General features: G+C 39.3%; 1 protein-coding gene across 3 annotated transcripts in view; it reads left to right on the top strand.

The window, feature by feature from the left end:
• LOC124606438 (cyclin-G-associated kinase) overlaps positions 1-20,716 on the top strand; it is a 246,517-nt gene that overhangs the window by 104,468 nt on the left and 121,333 nt on the right. For all 3 annotated transcript variants that reach the window (XR_006978701.1, XM_047138423.1, XM_047138431.1), the window contains exon 13: positions 13,330-13,443. Coding sequence is in view for 2 of the 3 variants with exons in the window: in XM_047138423.1 (XP_046994379.1) it covers positions 13,330-13,443 (114 nt within the window). In the remaining variant the exon portion in view is untranslated. The remainder of the gene's footprint in view (positions 1-13,329; positions 13,444-20,716) is intronic.

Here is a 20,716-nt window from a genome sequence, read left to right as displayed (position 1 = left end):
AAACTTGGCTGAAACCAGATATAAACAGTAATGAAATCCTAAACTCAGATTGGAAAGTATACTGCAGAGATAGGCTGGACAGTGAAGGGGGAGGCGTGTTTATAGTGATAAAAAGTGCAATAGTATCGAGGGAAATTGGTGGGGATCCAAAATGTGAAATAATTTGGGTGATGGTCACAGTTAAAGCTGGCTCAAACATGGTAATTGAACGTCTCTATAGGCCCCCTGGCTCAGCAGCTGTTGTGGCAGAGCACCTGAAGGAAAATTTGGAAAATATTTCGAGTAGATTTCCCGACCATGTTATAGTTCTGGGTGGAGATTTTAATTTACCAGATGTAGACTGGGAGACTCAAATGTTTATAACGGGTGGTAGGGACAAAGAACCCAGTGTATTTTTTTTAAGTGCATTATCTGAAAACTACCTTGAGCAGGTAAACAGATAACCAACTCGTGGCAATAACATATTAGAACTTCTGGTGACAAACAGACCTGAACTATTTGAAACAGTTAACGCAGAACAGGGAATCGGCGGTCATAAAGCGGTTACTGCATTGATGATTTCAGCCGTAAATGAAAATATTAAAAAAGGTAGGAAGATTTTTCTGTTTAGCAAAAGTGACAAAAAGCAGATTTCAGACTACTTGACAGTTCAACGCAAAAGTTTTGTCTCAAGTACAGATACTGTTGAGGATCAGTGGACAAAGTTCAAAACCATCATACAATATGCATTTGATGTGTATGTGCCAAGCGAGATCATAAGAGATGGAGAAGAGCCACCGTGGTACAACAACCGAGTTAGAAAACTGCTGCGGAAGCAAAGGGAACTTCACAGCAAACATAAACATAGCCAAAGCCTTGCAGACAAACAAAAATTACATGAAGCGAAATGTAGCGTGAGGGGGGGCTATGCGAGAGGTGTTCAATGAATTCGAAAGTAAAGTTCTATGTACTGACTTGGCAGAAAATCCTAAGAAATTTTGGCCTTACGTCAAAGCGGTAAGTGGATCAAAACAAAATGTCCAGACACTCTGTGACCAAAATGGTACTGAAACAGAGGATACAGACTAAAGGCCGAAATACTAAATATCTTTTTCCAAGGCTGTAGTTTCTTCTCTAGATTGTTGCGCAGATGGCAAGATGGTAGATATCTAAATAGATGACAGAAGGATAGAAAAACAATTAAAATCTCTCAAAAGAGGAAAGGCCGCTGGACCTGATGGGATACCAGAGTACGCGAAGGAACTTGCCCCCCTTCTTGCAGCAGAGTGCCGTAAGTCTCTAGAAGAGTGTAGTGTTCCAAAAGATTGGAAAAGGGCACTGGTTATCCCCGTTTTCAAGGAGGGACTTCGATCAGATGTGCGGAACTATAGACCTATATCTCTAAAGTCGATCAGTTTTAGAATTTTGGAACACGTATTATGTTAGAGTACAATGACTTTTCTGGAGACTAGAAATCTACTCTGTAGGAATCAGCATGGGTTTCGGAAAAGACGATTGTGTGAAACCCAGCTCGTGCTATTCGTCCACGAGACTCAGAGGGCCATAGACACGGGTTCCCAGGTAGATGCCATGTTTCTTGACTTCCACAAGGCATTTGATACAGTTGCCCGTAGTTGTTTAATGAACAAAGTAAAAGCATATGGACTATCAGACCAATTGTGTGCTTGGATTGAAGAGTTCCTAGATAACAGAACACAGCATGTCATTCTCAATGGAGAGAAGTCTTCCGAAGTAAGAGTGATTTCAGGTGAGCGGCAGGGGAGTGTTGTAGGACCGTTGCTACTCACAATATATACATAAGTGACCTTGTGGATAACATCGGAAGTTCACTGCGGCTTTTTGCGGATGATGCTGTAGTATATTGAGAGGTTACAACAATCGAAAATTTTACTGCAATGCAGGAGGATCCGCAATGAATTGACGCATGGTGCACGGAATGGCAATCGAATCTCAATGTAGACAAGTGTAATGTGCTGCGAATACATAGAAAGAAAGATCCCTCATCATTTAGCTACTATATAGCAGGTCAGCAACTGGAAGCAGTTAATTCCAAAAGTTATCTGGGAGTAGGCATTAGGAGTGCTTTAAAATGGAATGACCATATAAAATTAATCGTCGGTAAAGCAGATGCCAGACTGAGATTCATTGGAAGAATCCTAAGGAAATGCAGTCCGAAAACAAAGGAAGTAGGTTACAGTACACTTGTTCGCCGACTGCTTGAATGCTGCTCACCGGTGTGGGATCCATGCCAGATGAGGTTGATAGAGGAGAAAGAGAAGATCCAACGGAGAACAGTACGCTTCGTTACAGGAACATTTAGTAATAGCGAAAGTGTTATGGAGGTGATAGATAAACTCCAGTGGAAGACTCTGCAAGAGAGACGCTCAGTAGCTCCGTATGGGCTTTTGTTGAAGTTTCGAGAACATACCTTCACCAAGGAGTCGAGCAGTATATTGCTCCCTCCTTCGTATATCTTGCAAAGAGACCATGAGGATAAAATCTGAGAGATTAGAGCGCACATAGAGGCATACCGACACTCTTTCTTCCATGAACAATACGAGACTGGAGTAGAAGGGAGAACCGATAGAGGTACTCTAGGTACCCTCCGCCACACACTGTCAGGTGGCTTGCGGAGTATGGATGTAGATGTAGATACCATAGCTAATGATTTTTGTTCAGATGAGTATAGGGTGATATCAACAGCAACAGAAAATGATATAACTGGAGTAGATTTTGTTATAAGTAGGAAGATAGGGCGGTGTGTGTGTTACAGTGAACAGTTCAGTTCTTATCAGAATCGACAGTAAACCAACACTGACAATTATAATTCAGGTATACATGACGACATCGCAAGGTGAAGATGAGGAGATAGAGAAAGCATATGAGGATATTGAAAGATTAATACAGTATGTAAAGGGAAATGAAAATTTAATAGTAATGGGGGAGTGCAATGCAGTTTAGGGGAAGGAGTAGAAGAAAAGTGTACAGAGGAATATGGGCTTGGGACAAGCAATTAGAGAGGAGAGAGACTAATTGTGTTCTGTGATAAATTTCAGCTAGTAATAGTGCATACTCTGTTAAAAATATCACAAGAGGAGATGATACGCGTGGAAAAGGCTGGGTGATAAGGAAAGATTTCAGTTAGATTACATCATGATCGGACAGAGGTTCTGAAATCAGATACAGGATTGTAAGGCTCACCCAGGAGCAGATATAGACACAGATCACAATGTAGTAGTGCGTAGAAGTTAGTTACGTGTTCCATTGATCAGTCTCACGGAAACAGTTATGATGTGGAAAATGTCAAGTGCATAAGAAATGCACACATTTCCTTAAAGAAAATAAAAATAAATAAATGTGTCTACCCCATTTCCTTAAGTGGCACAAAATCCGTATATTACACCTATAGATTTATTTATTCTTACTCAAGAATTCAACTATGGTAAAGAAGGCATTGTCAAGGAGATATGCTTTCCATTTATTTTTGAAACTATCACTGCTGTCTGTCAGACATTTTTTCTACTGGTAATTTATCGAAAAAATTTTACAGCAGTATATTTTACCCCTTCTGTCCCAAAAATAGGGTAAGGAGAGGATAGCATAAATCTGTCTTTCTTCTCGTGTTATAATCATGAATGTCACTGATGTTTTTAAGCTGGTCCATGTTGTTGAGAACAAATCTCATTACTGAGTAAATGTACTATGAGGCTGTTGTAAGAATTCCTAACCTTTTAAACAGATGCCTGCAAGATGTGCGAGTATGAGCTCCGCACAGTATTCTAACCACTTTCTTTTGAGCAGTAAATACTTTTCGCCCAAGTGTTGTTGTTGTTGTCGTTGTTGTCTTCAGTCCTGAGACTGGTTTGATGCAGCTCTCCATGCTACTCTATCCTGTGCAAGCTTCATCATCTCCCAGTACCTACTGCAACCTACATCCTTCTGAATCTGCTTAGTGTATTCATCTCTTGGACTCCCCCTACGATTTTTACCCTCCACGCTGCCCTCCAATACTAAATTGGTGATCCCTTGATGCCTCAGAACATGTCCTACCAACCGATCCCTTCTTCTGGTCAAGTTGTACCACAAACTTCTCTTCTCCCCAATCCTATTCAATACTTCCTCATTAGTTATGTGATCTACCCATCTAATCTTCAGCATTCTTCTGTAGCACCACATTTCGAAAGCTTCTATTCTCTTCTTGTCCAAACTATTTACCGCCCATGTTTCACCTCCATACATGGCTACACTCCATACAAATACTTTCAGAAATGACTTCCTGACACTTAAATCTATACTCGATGTTAACAAATTTCTCTTCTTCAGAAACGCTTTCCTTGCCACTGCCAGTCTACATTTTATATCCTCTCTACTTCGACCATCATCAGTTATTTTACTCCCCAAATAGCAAAACTCCTTTACTACTTTAAGTATCTCATTTCCTAATCTAATACCCTCAACATCACCCGACTTAATTTGACTACATTCCATTATCCTCGTTTCGCTTTTGTTGATGTTCATCTTACATCCTCCCTTCAAGACACCATCCACTCCGTTCAACTGCTCTTCCAAGTCCTTTGCTGTCTCTGACAGAATTACAATGTCATCGGCGAACCTCAAAGTTTTTGTTTCTTCTCCATGGATTTTAATACCTACTCCGAATTTTTCTTTTGTTTCCTTTACTGCTTGCTCAATATACAGATTGAATAACATTGGGAAGAGGCTACAACCCTGTCTTACTCCCTTCCCATCCACTGCTTCCCTTTCATGTCCCTTGACTCTTATAACTGCCATCTGGTTTCTGTACAAATTGTAAATAGCTTTTCGCTCCCTGTATTTTACCCCTGCCACCTTTAAAACTTGAAAGAGAGTATTCCAGTCAACATTGTCAAAAGCTTTCTCTAAGTCTACAAATGCTAGAAACGTAGGTTTGCCTTTCCTTAATCTTTGTTCTAAGATAAGTCGTAAGGTCAGTATTGCCTCACGTGTTCCAGTATTCCTACGGAATCCAAACTGATCTTCCCCGAGGTCGGCTTCTACTAGTTTTTCCATTCGTCTGTAAAGAATTCGTGTTAGTATTTTGCAGCTGTGGCTTATTAAACTGATTGTTCGGTAATTTTCACATCTGTCAACACCTGCTTTCTTTGGGATTGGAATTATTATATTCTTCTTGAAGTCCGAGGGAATTTCGCCTGTCTCATACGTCTTGCTCACCAGATGGTAGAGTTTTGTCAGGACTGGCTCTCCCAAGGCCATCAGTAGTTCCAATGGAATGTTGTCTACTCCGGGGGCCTTGTTTCGACTCAGGTCTTTCAGTGCTCTGTCAAACTCTTCAAGCAGTATCGTATCTCCCATTTCATCTTCATCTACATCCTCTTCCATTTCCATAATATTTCCTCTATATACTCCTTCCACCTTTCTGCTTTCCCTTCATTGCTTGGAACTGGGTTTCCATCTGAGCTCTTGATGTTCATACAAGTGGTTCTCTTATCTCCAAAGGTGTCTTTAATTTCCTGTAGGCAGTATCTATCTTACCCCTAGTGAGATAAGCCTCTACATCCTTACATTTGTCCTCTAGCCATCCCTGCTTAGCCATTTTGCACTTCCTGTCGATCTCCTTTTTGAGACGTTTGTATTCCCTTTTGCCTGCTTCATTTACTGCGTTTTTATATTTTCTCCTTTCATCAATTAAATTCAATATTTCTTCTGTTACCCAAGGATTTCTACTAGCCCTCGTCTTTTTACCTACTTGATCCTCTGCTGCCTTCACTACTTCATCCCTCAGAGCTACCCATTCTTCTTCTACTGTATTTATTTCCCCCATTCTTGTCAATTGTTCCCTTATGCTCTCCCTGAAACTCTGTACAACCTCTGGTTCTTTCAGTTTATCCAGGTCCCATCTCCTTAAATTCCATTATTTTTGCAGTTTCTTCAGTTTTAATCTACAGGTCGTAACCAATAGATTGTGGTCAGAGTCCACATCTGCCCCTGGAAATGTCTTACAATTTAAAACCTGGTTCCTAAATCTTTGTCGTACCATTATATTATCTATCTGATACCTTTTAGTATCTCCAGGGTTCTTCCATGTATACAACCTTCTATCATGATTCTTAAACCAAGTGTTAGCTATGATTAAGTTGTGCTCTGTGCAAAATTCTACCAGGCGGCTTCCTCTTTCATTTCTTACCCCCAATCCATATTCACCTACTACGTTTCCTTCTCTCCCTTTTCCTACACTCGAATTCCAGTCACCCATGACTATTAAATTTTCCTCTCCCTTCATTATCTGAATAATTTCTATTATTTCATCATACATTTCTTCAATTTCTTCGTCATCTGCAGAGCTAGTTGGCATATAAACTTGTACTACTGTAGTAGGTGTGGGCTTCGTATCTATCTTGGCCACAATAATGCGTTCACTATGCTGTTTGTAGTAGCTTACCCGCATTCCTATTTTCCTATTTATTATTAAACCTACTCCTGCATTACCCCTACTTGACTTTGTGTTTATGACCCTGTAGTCACCTGACCAGAACTCTTGTTCCTCCTTCCACCGAACTTCACTAATTCCCGCTATATCTAACTTTAACCTATCCATTTCCCTTTTTAAATTTTCTAACCTACCTGCCCGATTAAGGGATCTGACATTCCACGGTCCGATCTGTAGAACGCCAGTTTTGTTTCTCCTGATAACGACATCCTCTTGAGATCCGAATGGGGGACTATTTTACCTCCGGAATATTTTACCCGAGAGGACGCCATCATCATTTAATCACACAGTAAAGCTGCTTGCCCAAGTGTTGAGTTATCCCAAAATATTATTCCGTATGACATCAGAAAATTAAAGTATGCAAAATATGTTAGCTGGCTAGTTTCTATATCCTCAAAATTAGCAATTATTCTGATTGCAAAAGTTACTGAACCTAGTCGCTTTAGGAGATCAAAAATATGAATTTTCCAATTAAGATTCTCCTCTATATGTACACCCAAAACTTAGTATGCTCTACCCTGCCTACTGACTTCTGTTGATGTGTTACATTTATTGAAGGAACTGTACTTGCAGTAGAAAATTGGATGTAATGTGTTTTTTTCAAAGTTCAGAGCAAGCCCATTTGCAGAAAAACAATCAATAACTTTTCTAAAGACATTATTTGTATCATTTTCTATTCAATTTTCTTTTACCGGATTAATAGTGATGCTTGTATCATCAGCAAAAAGTGTCTGTTTAACTTCTTGTTTCAGATAAGAAGGGAAATCATTCACATATATCAAGAACAGAAGGGGACCCTTCACTGAACCCTGTGGAACACCTACTGTAATTTCACCCCAGTTAGATGAAGTGGGAAACTTCCTTAAATCACTAATCCATATAAATAAACGTTTTGCTTCTTGCTCTGTAGATATTACTTAAACCACTCATGTGCTGTTCCATTTATACCGTAGAACTGTAAATTTTTGTAACATAATTTCATGGTTCACACAAACAAATGCTTTGGATAAGTGACAGAAAATTCCTATTGGTGACAATTTGCTATTTAAAGACTCTATTATGTGGACAGTGAAATTTTATATTGTTGTCCAGTAGAACAGTGTTTCTTTAAATCCAAACTGTGATTTACTAAGTGTCCCATTACTGTTCAGATGCCTAACGACTCTTGAGTACATTACTTTCTCGGCAAGCTTTGAAAATGCTGTAAGCAAGGATACTGGCTGGTAATTATTGACATCCGTGGTGTCCCCTTTTTTGTAGAGAGGCTTGACAATGTCATATTTTAACCTGTCTGGGAAAATACCTTGACTTAGTGATACATTACATATGTGATTCAGAACATCAGCTGTAACTGCTCCACATTATTTTAATATCTTGTTAGAGATGTCATCTATTCCAGCAGGACATTTATTTTTCAAAGATTTAATGATTTTCTTTACATCACTAGAGGTTGTTAGATGAAAATTAATCTGACAAGGATTTCTCAAAACTGACTCTTCCATGTACTGCTTGGCCCTTTTTTTAACTATTCTCAGCAATTTTTTTCACCTACACTTAAGAAATGGTTGTTAAATACATTAGCTACTTGTGTTCTGTTGATTAGTATGGCCTCATTCTCTTTAATAGTCATACTACTTACCCCTGGGATTACATTTCGTGTCTCTCTTCTAACAATATTCCATATTGATTTGATTTTATTGGCCAAGTTGTTAATTTCATCTCCAACATACGTATTTTTTTATGTTCTGACAGCTTTTCTCAGTTCATTACAAGAGTTTTCATAGTGTAAAATTATTTCTGGATCTTTACTAATTCGTGCTCTCATACAATTTTCTTTTTCTTTCCAAAGACTCTTTAATACCTATAGTTATCCAAGGTTACTTCAAAAACTGTTTGGTGTTACATTTTGTAATTTTTGGGGCAACAATATTCAAAAGGGGATATAAAGTTATCAAGAAATATGTTGTATTTATCACTAGCATTTTGCTCATCTTATACATCTCCCCAATTAACATTTCTTAAACTTTCTCTGAAGTGCTCTATAGATATCGGGTTGACCAGCCTTACACTTTTACTTAATGTTTTATGAACTGTACACACTGCTAGGGTTGCAGGTTAATCAATTGTGCATCATGGTCTGATAATACATTTATCACAGGGAAGGCATGTGTTAGTTTTACATCCTCTTTCTGTGTAAATACATTATCTGTTAGCATGCTACTGTCTTGAGCTGTACATGTAGGGAATTTGATCACTTCATCTAAATTAGATGTCATTAATAACACTTCTAGTTCACTTTTCCTATCAGAATTGGTTAGAAAATTTACATTGAAATCATCACAGAGTAGTAACTAGTACTTTTTGTCTGACAGACATTTTAATAGGGAGTCAAACTTTTTTATGACTAGCTCTCAATCTCCTAATGGGGATCTGTACACTGTTGCTTACAAGAGTACATTATCTAGCTGTAGTTCGTGTGCACAATTTTCAAAGTGATGAGTGACACAAAATTTACTTAGTTCTACAGTTTTGTGCTTATACCCTTCTATTGTGTAAGTGGCAACTCCTCCTTTGTCCATGTTAGACCTAAAAGTGTAAGATGCTAAATTACGCCCATTTATACTGATACTTTCCATACCCACAGGGTTACATGGTGTTCAGATAGACAAAGTATATCAATCTCATTCTTATTTTTGACATCATCTAAACACACTAACAGCTCATCTACTTAATTTTTTATTCTCTTGATATTTTACTTTATTCCCCTGATACTACCTTTAGCTTTATCCCTGTTTAGTGTACATGAAGCTTCTTTTATTCTATTTTTCTTGATTGTTGTATGTCTGAATGTACGAGTCTGGCGACATACAAGCTGACTTTAAAAAAAAATTACTCACAATTCCGAAAACTGCAAGAGCTGACAAGTGCAAAAATAATCACACAATCAGCTTAATAGCTCATGGATCCAAGTTGCTGGCAAGAATAATATATAGAAGACTGGAAAAGAAAATTTAGGATGTGCTAGATGAAGATCAGTTTGACTTTAGGATAGGTAAAGGCACCAGAGAAGGAATTCTTATGTTGTGATTGATAATGGAAGCAAGACTAAAGAAAAATCAAGACATGTTAGTAGGATTTGTCAACCTGGAAAAGGCGTTTGAAAATGTAAAATGGTGGAAGATGTTTGAAATTCCGAGGAAAATAGGGTTAAGCTATAGGGAGAGAAGGGTAATATACAGTATGTACAAGAGCCACAAGGGAATAATAAGACTGGGAAACCAAGACTGAAGTGCTTGGATTAAAAAGGGTCTAAGACAGGAATGTAGTCTGTCATCCCTACTGTTCAATCTGTACATTGAAGAAGCAATTATGGAAATAAAAGAAAGGTTTAGGAGTGGAATTAAAATTTAAGGTGAAAGGATATCAGTGATACTATTTACTGAAGACATTGCTATCCTGAGTGAAAGCAAAGAAGAATTACAGGATCTGCTAAATGGAATGAACAGCATAGTAAGTACAGAATATGGATTGAGAATAAATCGAAGAAAGATCAAAGTAATGAGAAGTAGCAGAAATAAGAGCAGCGAGGAACTTGACGCCAGGATCGATGGTCACAAAGTAGAAGTAGTTAAGGAATTATGCTACCTGGACAGCAAAATAACCAATGATGGATGGAGCAAGGAGGACATCAAAAGCAGACTAGCACTGGCAAAGAGAAGTGTACTAGTATCAAACATAGGCCTTAATTTGTGGAAGAAATTTCTGAGAATGTATATTTGGAGCACAGCTTTGTATGGCAGTGAAACAAGGACTGTGGGGAAACTGGAACAGAAGAGATTCGAAGCATTTGAGATGTGGTGTTACAGAAAAATGTTGAGAATTAGGTGGACTGATAAGGAAAGGAATGAGGAAGTTCTACACAGAATCAGAGAAGAAAGGAATATGTGGAAAATACTGACAAGGAGAAGGGATAGGATCATAGGACATCTGTTACGGCATCAGGGAACGATTTCCATGGTACTAGAGGGAGCTGTAGAGGGCAAAAACTGCATAGGAAGATAAAGATTAGAATACATCCAGCATATAATTGAGGATGTAGGTTGCAAGTGCTACTCTGAGATAAAGAGGTTGCACAGGAGAGAAATTTGTGGCGGGCTGCATCAAACCAGTCAGAACAGTGATGACTCAAAAAAGCTGATGGGGTGTGGTGCCCAATAATAAAGATCTCATTCTTCCACAACCTCAACACCTTCTCTCCCATTCACTTCGCCTCGTCCTGCTCAACCTAATATGCCACTGTCCTAGATGTTGACCTCCACCTCCCTGATGACTCCATCCACACCTCTGTCTGTATTTAACTGACTAACCACCAACATTACTTGCATTTTGACAGCTGTGACCCCTCCCACAACAAAAAATCTTACTCCCATATGGCCTGGCCAACCAGTGATAGTGTATTTGCAGTGACAAGAATCCCCTTGCCCAGTAACCTGAACGTCTCACAAAGGCCTCCACAGACAAGCACTACCCCCACCCTCACCCCCCAAAAAAAAGAATCTAGTACACAAACAGATTTCCCACACTCTTTCTTCACACACTCTTAAGTGTCCCACAACCCGCAAGAATCAGTTGCAAAAAAGTTCCCTCCCCCCACCCTCATGACCCAACATCATCTTGGACTGAAGCAACTGAACCATATCCATGGCCAGGCTTAGAATAACTATCATAATACCTGGTAATGAGGTACATAACATATTGGTGCATCCCTATGGTACCCTCATTCCCAACCCCATACCATAGGGGCATATCCTTGTTGGAGACCCAGATGCAAGACTTGCCCCATTCACCCACCCGGCACATCCTACTCCAATCCTTTCACAGGCTTATCCTGTCCCATCAGAGGCAGGGCCACCTGTAAAGGAGCCATGTCATATATCAGCTCTGCTGCAGTCACTGCACAGCATTTTGTGTGGGCATGCCCAACAAGCACCTGTCCATTAGAATGAATGACCACTGACCACCAGTGGCACAACACCACAACACACTGCTGAGCAAAATATGCTGGAGTTCAGTGGCTACTTCATAATCTGTGCCACTTAGATCCTTCCCTTTAGTACCATCTTTCTTAAACTACATTGATGGAGTCTGCAGCTCATGGTCTAATGGCTAGCATTGCTGCCTCTGGATCACAGGTTCCCGGGTTCGATTCCTGGCCAGGTTGGTGATTTTCTCTGCCTGGGGACTGGGTGTTGGTGTTGCCCTCATAATTTCATCATCATCATCATCATTTGTGACTGTGGCTAGATTGGACTGTGTAAAAAAAATTGGATTGTGTAAAAAATTGGACTTCATACGGGTGCTGATGACCTCATAGTTAAGCGCCCCACAAACCAATAATCATCATAATCATACATTGATGGGGTTTAATCTTGCAACACATTCTTCACTTTCATAATCCTCCTGGCATCAGTCCCCTCTAACATATTGTCTCCACACCTCTGCCCAACAGTTTCCCCCTCTCCACTTCATCTCCATTGTGTGCCCACTCAGCAGCTCTGGTACCTGTGTGTCACATGCATGGCCTGTGCACCTACCACCCATCTCTTCCATATTTATAGCCTGCACACTTGTTGCGTCCCTCCGAGCTGCTAGCTACCTGTCCACAACTTCTCCAGCTTCACACTTATTTCTCCCCCTACTCACCCCACACGAAGCAACCCCAACCAAGTCCACTTGCCAAATTCCAATCCAGGAGGTGGGTGTGTGTGTGGGGTGTGTGTGTGTGTGTGTGTGTGTGTGTGTGTGTGTGTGTGTGAGTGAGAAACTTCATTGTTAGAAATCAACTGCCTGAATAATTTTGTAGTGAGAAACTTCATTGTTAGAAATCAACTGCCTGAATAATTTTGTAGTCATTGTAATTATTATACCATGGCAATGACAAAACAGGAATGGTAAGACAAAATTGCTAGTGCTTCAGAAATATTCAGCATGAGGAAAACTTTCAACTCTTAAAGGTCTAGTACGTGATAAGTGGTTGGTCAACAACTCAAGATAGCAAAGACCTAAAACTTTTGAAAATATCATGACATACTTGTTTTATAAATGTATACATAAATTGCTATGCTAAAGTCTGTTTGTTATGCGTATTGTGTTTTTTTTATGTAGGATTTTTATGATTTATTATTCCAGTGTGATTGAAGATATATTTTTATAAAGTTTCTTGCTTTGTAATCAATAATTATCAAGTTATCTCTAGTTCACACGATTTAATTTTCTTGATCTGACACTGTTTCACATTGGAAGTTTGTTGAGCTCTGACTATTGTAATTCAGTAATGGATAAACGAGTGTTTTGAACATGCATGAGCACAGTTCAAAGCACAGTACCAATCTTTCAAAACGTGCTCTTGCAGCACAATACTTTGTAGTGTGTATTATGAAACACTACCTATTGCTATGGTGGCGTAGAAAACAGAAGTTTGTTTATGGAGCCTTTTAATGTATAATCAATGTGGTTGCTTTGTGTTGGTAATAAAAAGTGTATGTTTACAATAAAAATTATGTATCTTTCAAATTAAGAATATTTTAATATCAGTGGACAAGATAATACCAGTATGTAGTCAGTTGGTGCATCATTAGAGCATTGAAATATATCACTGTGTTTGTTGATATTTGTCTTTGTATATCATTATTGACTGACTTCACTTTAACATATGAATATAAAAGATTAGATTTGTGAACAAGAGGGCAGAACAGATGTAAAATAACCACAAACAACAATAATTATTTCTAATGTGAAGCTGTATGGCAAAGGGAATAAGTGTGTGGCAATTTTGTTTGCAGGTATCTCTACTACATGAGCCATGTACTTAAGGAGCCATCCACACATCCTCATTTCAAACCTATTACCCTGGTGTCTGTTACAATACAGCCTGTTCCCTTATTCACTAAGGTCAGGTAAGCATTACACAGTTAGTAGTCGTGTATTAAGATTTATAAGTTGCACAAATTTATTGTCTTCTTCTTCTGATTCAAATTGTGTTGATCATTTCATGCATTGGTTTAGTTTCTATAATATAAATCTGACAAGATGATACAGCTGCAACAACTGAACTGAAAGCCAAATAATTTGACATAAAACTGAAGCAAATTGTTACAAAATTCAAAATTCTACCTCCTCTGTAATTTTCCCAGCCATCCACCTTTCTTTATTGAATCAATTGAGAATATCAACTTTACTTTTGTGCTTACTAAAACTATTTCTATACTGTAGGCAGTGGACCAGGAGGTTATTACCAGAATTAAAGCATACTACTTGTGATGAATATTCTCAAACCTCAGTGCATTTTCTGACATTGGGTAGAAAACTTTGCTCTAGGCCACAGTTTAGCATTGGCCTTCATTCAGGTGGACAGCAGAGTTGATACATGACACAACTGTTTTCACCAGTGGCTCTCCCTGTGATAGGGCAGAATATCTCCATGATAGTTCTGGAGTAGGATGCACTGTGCATAGGAGAGTTCCTGTACCTAATTCTTCCAGAGGGTTATGACCTGTGTGACAAGGGTTTGGAAGTAGGTGTGCCATAAGGATGAACCAGTATATTTCATAGGTTGTGTGGGTTGTGAAATACCACTTTGGGAGATATGGGAATATTATGGGTCATGAATTGTATCCTGTTAATTTAATATTTTCACTTTTTTAAGAATGGCTACCACTTTATCACAATTGATATAAAGATTCACAAAATTTATATGTAGACAATTTAAAATTTCACTTTTTTTTATAAGTGGTGGGGGTAAAATATAAATTCAGCATGGTAGGAAATTTTATTACACAAAATTCTCAGGCAGTCATTCTTGCTTAAAAAGTGTACTATGCTTATGTTTGTGAAAATTGCAGCACTAGGAGAGTTACATGTGACATACGATAACTTGGAATGTGATAATATCCAAATGATTGAGATTATGGAAGTGCTCATAGTTGTTGACATTGAGAAATCAGTACACTGTGCAACATCAGTGTGCTGCAGTCAGACCCTCTTAACATCCAAGAATAGGTTTGTTCTTGAGGAATTGCCTTTGACATAGCTTGTTGTGAGTCAGGATGGACAAGGATATCTCATACATTGAGTGGGCACAAAATATATGAACAGTTGTTCCTGGAGGAGCATTACTAAGAAATGGTCAAGCAACCATGTGCCAAGCACATTCATTGGATGAAGTGTTAGATGAGCATTGGACCATGAAAGCAGTGAGCCCATCACTCTTCAAACAGCTTGCTCTTCCTTACCACATAAAACTTGCTGGTGAAATATCACATGTGGCTCTGTCTGAAGTGCCTTTCACAGTGAAACCCTACTGCTGTAGCAGTTGCTGTTAATATTGTCTTCAATTCATAGGAGTTGAGGTTGCATGCTATAGCGGATGGTGAACCAAACCACTGCACTAAGTTTTTGTCCTCTGTCACTCAACATAGCAAGCTGCAGATTCTGGTTGTTACAGTATCATCCCACAAAATGGCACCATCACTGTAGACCAAGTCGAACAGGAACTTGACAAGGAACTCTACATTTTTGCCACTCAGCACATCTATAGTGTGATTCACAAGCTAATTACAGTGCAACGTGTTAGTAATTTTCAAACAATAGAAGCAGGCACAGTGGCATGCATGCCTTTAGTCTAGCTTGTAACACTTGGGCACAGGTGTCAACGCAAAAGTCCACAACCATTCCAGTGCTCCAGCAGCATCAAACTAAAGCTGTAGGCAAAGTTGCATGGGATATTGTGGGTATGCATAGAAAATGGCATACCACCACTAATGTCATAGTAGCATGCACTCTAAAAGCTGCAATGTCAGAATATGACAAATTCTCTCCTAGAGGTCTTATCATTCTGTCCTGTTCACACTCAAATTTTGGTATTGTGCCGTTTGATAATAGCAAAACATACTGGTGAACAGTTTCATGCTCCCACAATGTTTGACATCTCTTCGATGACTGAAGTTGACTCGTTACTACCATTTCTAGTCATCCAAGAGGATAGTGCTTGGCCTACACTGGAATCAAATCTTTGCAAACTTATTTACATATTATTGATACATTGTTCTATATATCCTGATAGTTAGAATATATTAAAGCCATTCTTTCTGGATATTGCAGTTGTGGTGTCACCGCCAGACACCACACTTGCTAGGTGGTAGCCTTTAAATCGGCCGCGGTCCGTTAGTATACGTCGGACCCGCGTGTCGCCACTATCAGTGATTGCAGACCGAGCGCCGCCACACGGCAGGTCTAGAGGCTTCCTAGCACTTGCCCCAGTTGTACAGCCGACTTTGCTAGCGAGGGTTCACTGACAAATTACGCTCTCATTTGCCGAGACGATAGTTAGCATAGCCTTCAGCTACGTCATTTGCTACGACCTAGCAAAGCGCCATTACCAGTTACTATTGATGCTGTAAAACATGTACCGTCAAGAGCGATGTTCACCAATTATGGATTAAAGTTCAGTATTCCACAGCTACGCCCTTTTTTGCTAGTCTCATTTCCTTGACCTGGTCCAGACCTCACGCCAGCCTGCGTGAGCTAAAACGCGTGCCTTTCGGCTTCCTCTCATAGTGGGCTGGCTCTCTTGCCAATCCACAACAGCAGTAGTCACAAATATCAGTGAAAAAGACCAGTTTTATTATGCAAAAAGTAAAATAGTAAGTGCGGTCAAATAAAAAATCCACAGTGTAAGAAAGACTAAAGCGGCATAAAAAAGGAACACATCAGGTTTTTAAAAATGGCTATTGGTAACAGCTATGTGAAAATATCAATGCTGAAAAGAAGGAAACCCCTGGATTAGCCAAAATTAATACAGAAATATGAGTAGTTGTGGAATCTGGAAAAAAGTAGAAAAACAATAGTACAATTGGAAAAAACAAAAATTGTGTGAAAGAAATTAGTGATGGTAAAGTTTAAAAAAAATTAAAGAAAATTTGGTGGCAAGTACAAAAAAAAGACTTTAAAAAGATATCAATAGTTCATTCTACAAAGATTCTTGGCACCATGGCAGATGGAAGCACTTATTTTGACAGAAGGAAGATGGTGTGTGACTTCGGACCAATCTTCACTTGTTTCTGCTTTCAATACTGTGTGCTAGTACACTGACATTTTGGTAGCTATACTGTTCGTGTGTTAACACGACCATGTGATAACGTACAGAAGCCATCCCCTTCCCAGTATTTTAACCCATGATATAGTTTTGTTTATGAGCACATAAACAAAACTATACTCATGAGTACATCCCCCCCCCATGAACCATGGACCTTGCCGTTGGTGGGGAGGCTTGTGTGCCTCAGCGATACAGATAGCCGTACCGTAGGTGCAGCCACAACGGAGGGGTATCTGTTGAGAGGCCAGACAAACGTGTGGTTCCTGAAGAGGGCATCAGCCTTTTCAGTAGTGGCAGGAGCAACAGTCTAGATGATTGACTGATCTGGCCTTGTAACACTCACCAAAACGGCCTTGCTGTTGCGGTACTGCGAACGACTGAAAGCAAGGGGAAACTACAGCCGTAATTTTTCCCGAGGGCATGCAGCTTTACTGTATGGTTAAATGATGATGGTGTCCTCTTGGGTAAAATATTCTGGAGGTAAAATAGTCACCCATTCGTATCTCCAGGGGGGGAGTACTCAGGAGGACGTCGTTATCAGGAGAAAGAAAAGTGGCGTTCTATGAATCTGAGCGTGGAATGTCAGATCCCTTGATCGGGCAGGTAGGTTAGAAAATTTAAAAAGGGAAATGGATAGTTTAACATTAGATATAGTGGAAATTAGTGAAGTTCGGTGGCAGGAGGAACAAGACTTTCGGTCAGGTGAATACAGGGTTATAAATACAAAATCAAATAGGGGTAATGCAGGTGTAGGTTTAGTAATGAATAAAAAATAGGAGTGCGGGTAAGCTACTACAAACAGCATAGTGAACGCATTATTGTGGCAAAGATAGACACGAAGCTCATTTCTACTACAGTAGTACAAGTTTATATGCCAACAAGCTCTACAGATGACGAAGAAATTGATGAAATGTATGATGAGATAAAAGAAATTATTCAGGTAGTGAAGGGAGATGAAAATTTAATAGTCATGGGTGACTGGAATTCAACAGTAGGAGACGTAGTAGGTGAATATGGATTAGGGCTACGAAATGAAAGAGGAAGCCGCCAGGTAGAATTTTGCACAGAGCATAACTTAATCATAGCTAACACTTGGTTCAAGAATCATAAAAGAATGATGTATACATGGAAGAACCCTGGAGATACTAAAAGGTTTCAGATAGATGATATAATGGTGACACAAAGATTTAGGAACCAGGTTTTAAATTGTAAGACATTTCTAGGGCCAGATGTGGACTCTGACCACAATCTATTGGTTATGAACTGTAGATTAAAACTGAAGAAACTGCAAAAAGGTGGGAATTTAAGGAGATGGGACCTGGATAAACTGAAAGAACCGGAGGCTGTACAGAGTTTCAGGGAGAGCATAAGGGAACAATGGGGGAAAGAAATACAGTAGAAGAAGAATGGGTAGCTTTGAGGGATGAAATAGTGAAGGCAGCAGAGGATCAATTAGGTAAAAAGACGAGGGCAAGTAGAAATCCTTGGGTAACAGAAGAGATACTGAATTTAATTGATGAAAGGAGGAAATACAAAAATGCAGTAAATGAAGCAGCCAAAAAGAAATACAAGTGTCTCAAATGAGATTGACAGGAAGTGCAAAATGGCTAAGCAGGGATGGCTAGAGGACAAATGTAAGGATGTAGAGGCTTATCTCACGAGGAAAATTAAAGAGACCTTTGGAGAAAAGAGAACCACTTGCATGAATATCAAGAGCTTTGATGGAAACCCAGTTCTAAGCAAAGAAGGGAAAGCAGAAAGGTGGAAGGAGTATATAGAGAGTCTATACAGGGGTGATGTTATTGAGGACAATATTATGGAAATGGAAGAGGATGTAGATGAAGATGAAACGAGAGATACGATACTGCATGAAGAGTTTGACAGAGCACTGAAAGACCTAAGTTGAAACAAGGCCCCGGGAGTAGACAACATTCCATTAAAAATTAGTGACAGCCTTTGGAGAGCCAGTCCTGACAAAACTCTACCATCTGTGAGCAAGATGTATGAGACAGGCTAAATTCCCTCAGACTTCAAGAAGAATATAATAATTCCAATCCCAAGGAAAGCAGGTGTTTACAGATGTGAAAATTACCGGACTATCAGTTTGATAAGTCACAGCTGCAAAATACTAACGTGAATTCTTTACAGACGAATGGAAAAACTGGTAGAAGCCAACCTCGGGGAAGATCAGTTTGGATTCCATAGAAATTTCGGAACACGTGAGGCAATACTGACCTTAGGCCTTATCTTAGAAGAAAGAATAAGGAAAGGTAATCCTACATTTCTAGCATTTGTAGACTTAGAGAAAGCTTTTGACAGTGTTGAGTGGAATACTCTCTTTCAAATTCTGAAGGTGGCAGGGGTAAAATACAGGGAGCGAACGGCTATTTACAATTTGTACAGAAACCAGATGGCAGTTATAAGGGTCGAGGGGTATGAAAAGGAAGCAGTGGTTGGGAAGGGAGCTAGACAGGGTTGTAATCACTCCCCGATGTTATTCAATCTGTATATTGAGCAAGCAGTAAAGGAAACAAAAGAAAATTTTGGAGTAGGCATTAAAATCCATGGAGAAGAAATAAAAACTTTGAGGTTCGCCGATGACATTGTAATTCTGTCAGAGACAGCAAAGGACTTGGAAGAGTTGTTGAACGGAATGGACAGTGTCTTGAAATGAGAGTATAAGATGAACATCAACAAAAGCAAAACAAGGATATTAAGTCAGGTAATGGTAAGGGAATTAGATCAGGAATTGAGACACTTAAAGTAGTAAAGGAGTTTTACTATTTGGGGAGCAAAATAACTGACGATGGTCGAAGTAGAGAGGATATAAAATGTAGACTGGCAATGGCAAGGAAAGTGTTTCTGAACAGGAGAAATTTGTTAACATCGAGTATAGATTTAAGTGTCAGGAAGTCATTTCTGAAAGTATTTGTGTGGAGTGTAGCCATGTGTGGAAGTGTAACATGGACGATAAATAGTTTAGAGAAGAAGAGAATAGAAGCTTTCAAAATGTGGTGCTACAGAAGAATGCTGAAGATTAGATGGGTAGATCACATAACTAATGAGGAGGTATTGAATAGAATTGGAGAGAAGAGAAATTTGTGGCACAACTTGACTAGGAGAAGGGATTGGTTGGTAGGACATGTTCTGAGGCATCAAGGGATCACCAATTTAGTACTGGAGGACAGTGTGGAGGGTAAGAATTGTAGGGGGAGACCAAGAGATGAATACACTAAGGAGATTCAGAAGGATGTAGGCTGCGGTAGGTACTGGGAGATGAAGAAGCTTGCACAGGATAGAGTGGCATGGAGAGCTGCATCAAAACCAGTCTCAGGACTGAAGGCCACAACAACAACGAGTACATAGAAGCACGGAGCTCAGTGTTGTCTGCTAATTCAGGTTGGCTGTGCCAAGAGAGCTGTAGATATCGAATGAAGTCATTCTACTTCAGTCAAAACTACTACTCTCATCAGCCTCCATGGCAGGAGTCTCAGGGCAGACAGTTAATAGGCATGCCATAAACCTTTCTGGAAATTGTGATATCCTTGCATAACCTATGGTAACATTCAAGAAAAGCAGCCATTAGTAATTGAAGAAAAATACTAATTGATCTATAAAGACAGGGTGGGGAGACGAAATGTGAAAAAGTATTCCTCAACAGCAAATCTTTGGAAATAGCTGTGAGAGAAAATCGAGAAAGATCTATTTATCATTTCAGGGAGGGACCAGAACATATATCCTGATCAAAAAAAGATGAAAATTTGTTAAGTGGTAAAGATAAATATCTTTCAACTGTTGCTTAGAAACTTTTTTGGAACTCTCAGTGGAGATGTTGAAAAACTGTTCTATGGACAATTAAAGATTGATTTACTGGAAAAGTTTTAACATAAGGTATATTTTGAAATCTGTTATTCATCAAGGACTGTGTAAGTTAAATATATTAATAAAAATTGTTTTAGGTACAAAATTTAGTTAAACAATATAATTATTGACATAAGAGTAGAAGGAAGGGAGAGATATGTTTCAGGGTTTAAAGCCCTGTTGATGATATCATTAGAGACAGAGCACAAGCTTGG

The sequence above is a fragment of the Schistocerca americana genome, chromosome 1, assembly GCF_021461395.2.
Source record: "Schistocerca americana isolate TAMUIC-IGC-003095 chromosome 1, iqSchAmer2.1, whole genome shotgun sequence".
Classification (NCBI taxonomy): domain Eukaryota; kingdom Metazoa; phylum Arthropoda; class Insecta; order Orthoptera; family Acrididae; genus Schistocerca; species Schistocerca americana.
This window is presented reverse-complemented; position numbering and strand designations above follow the sequence as displayed.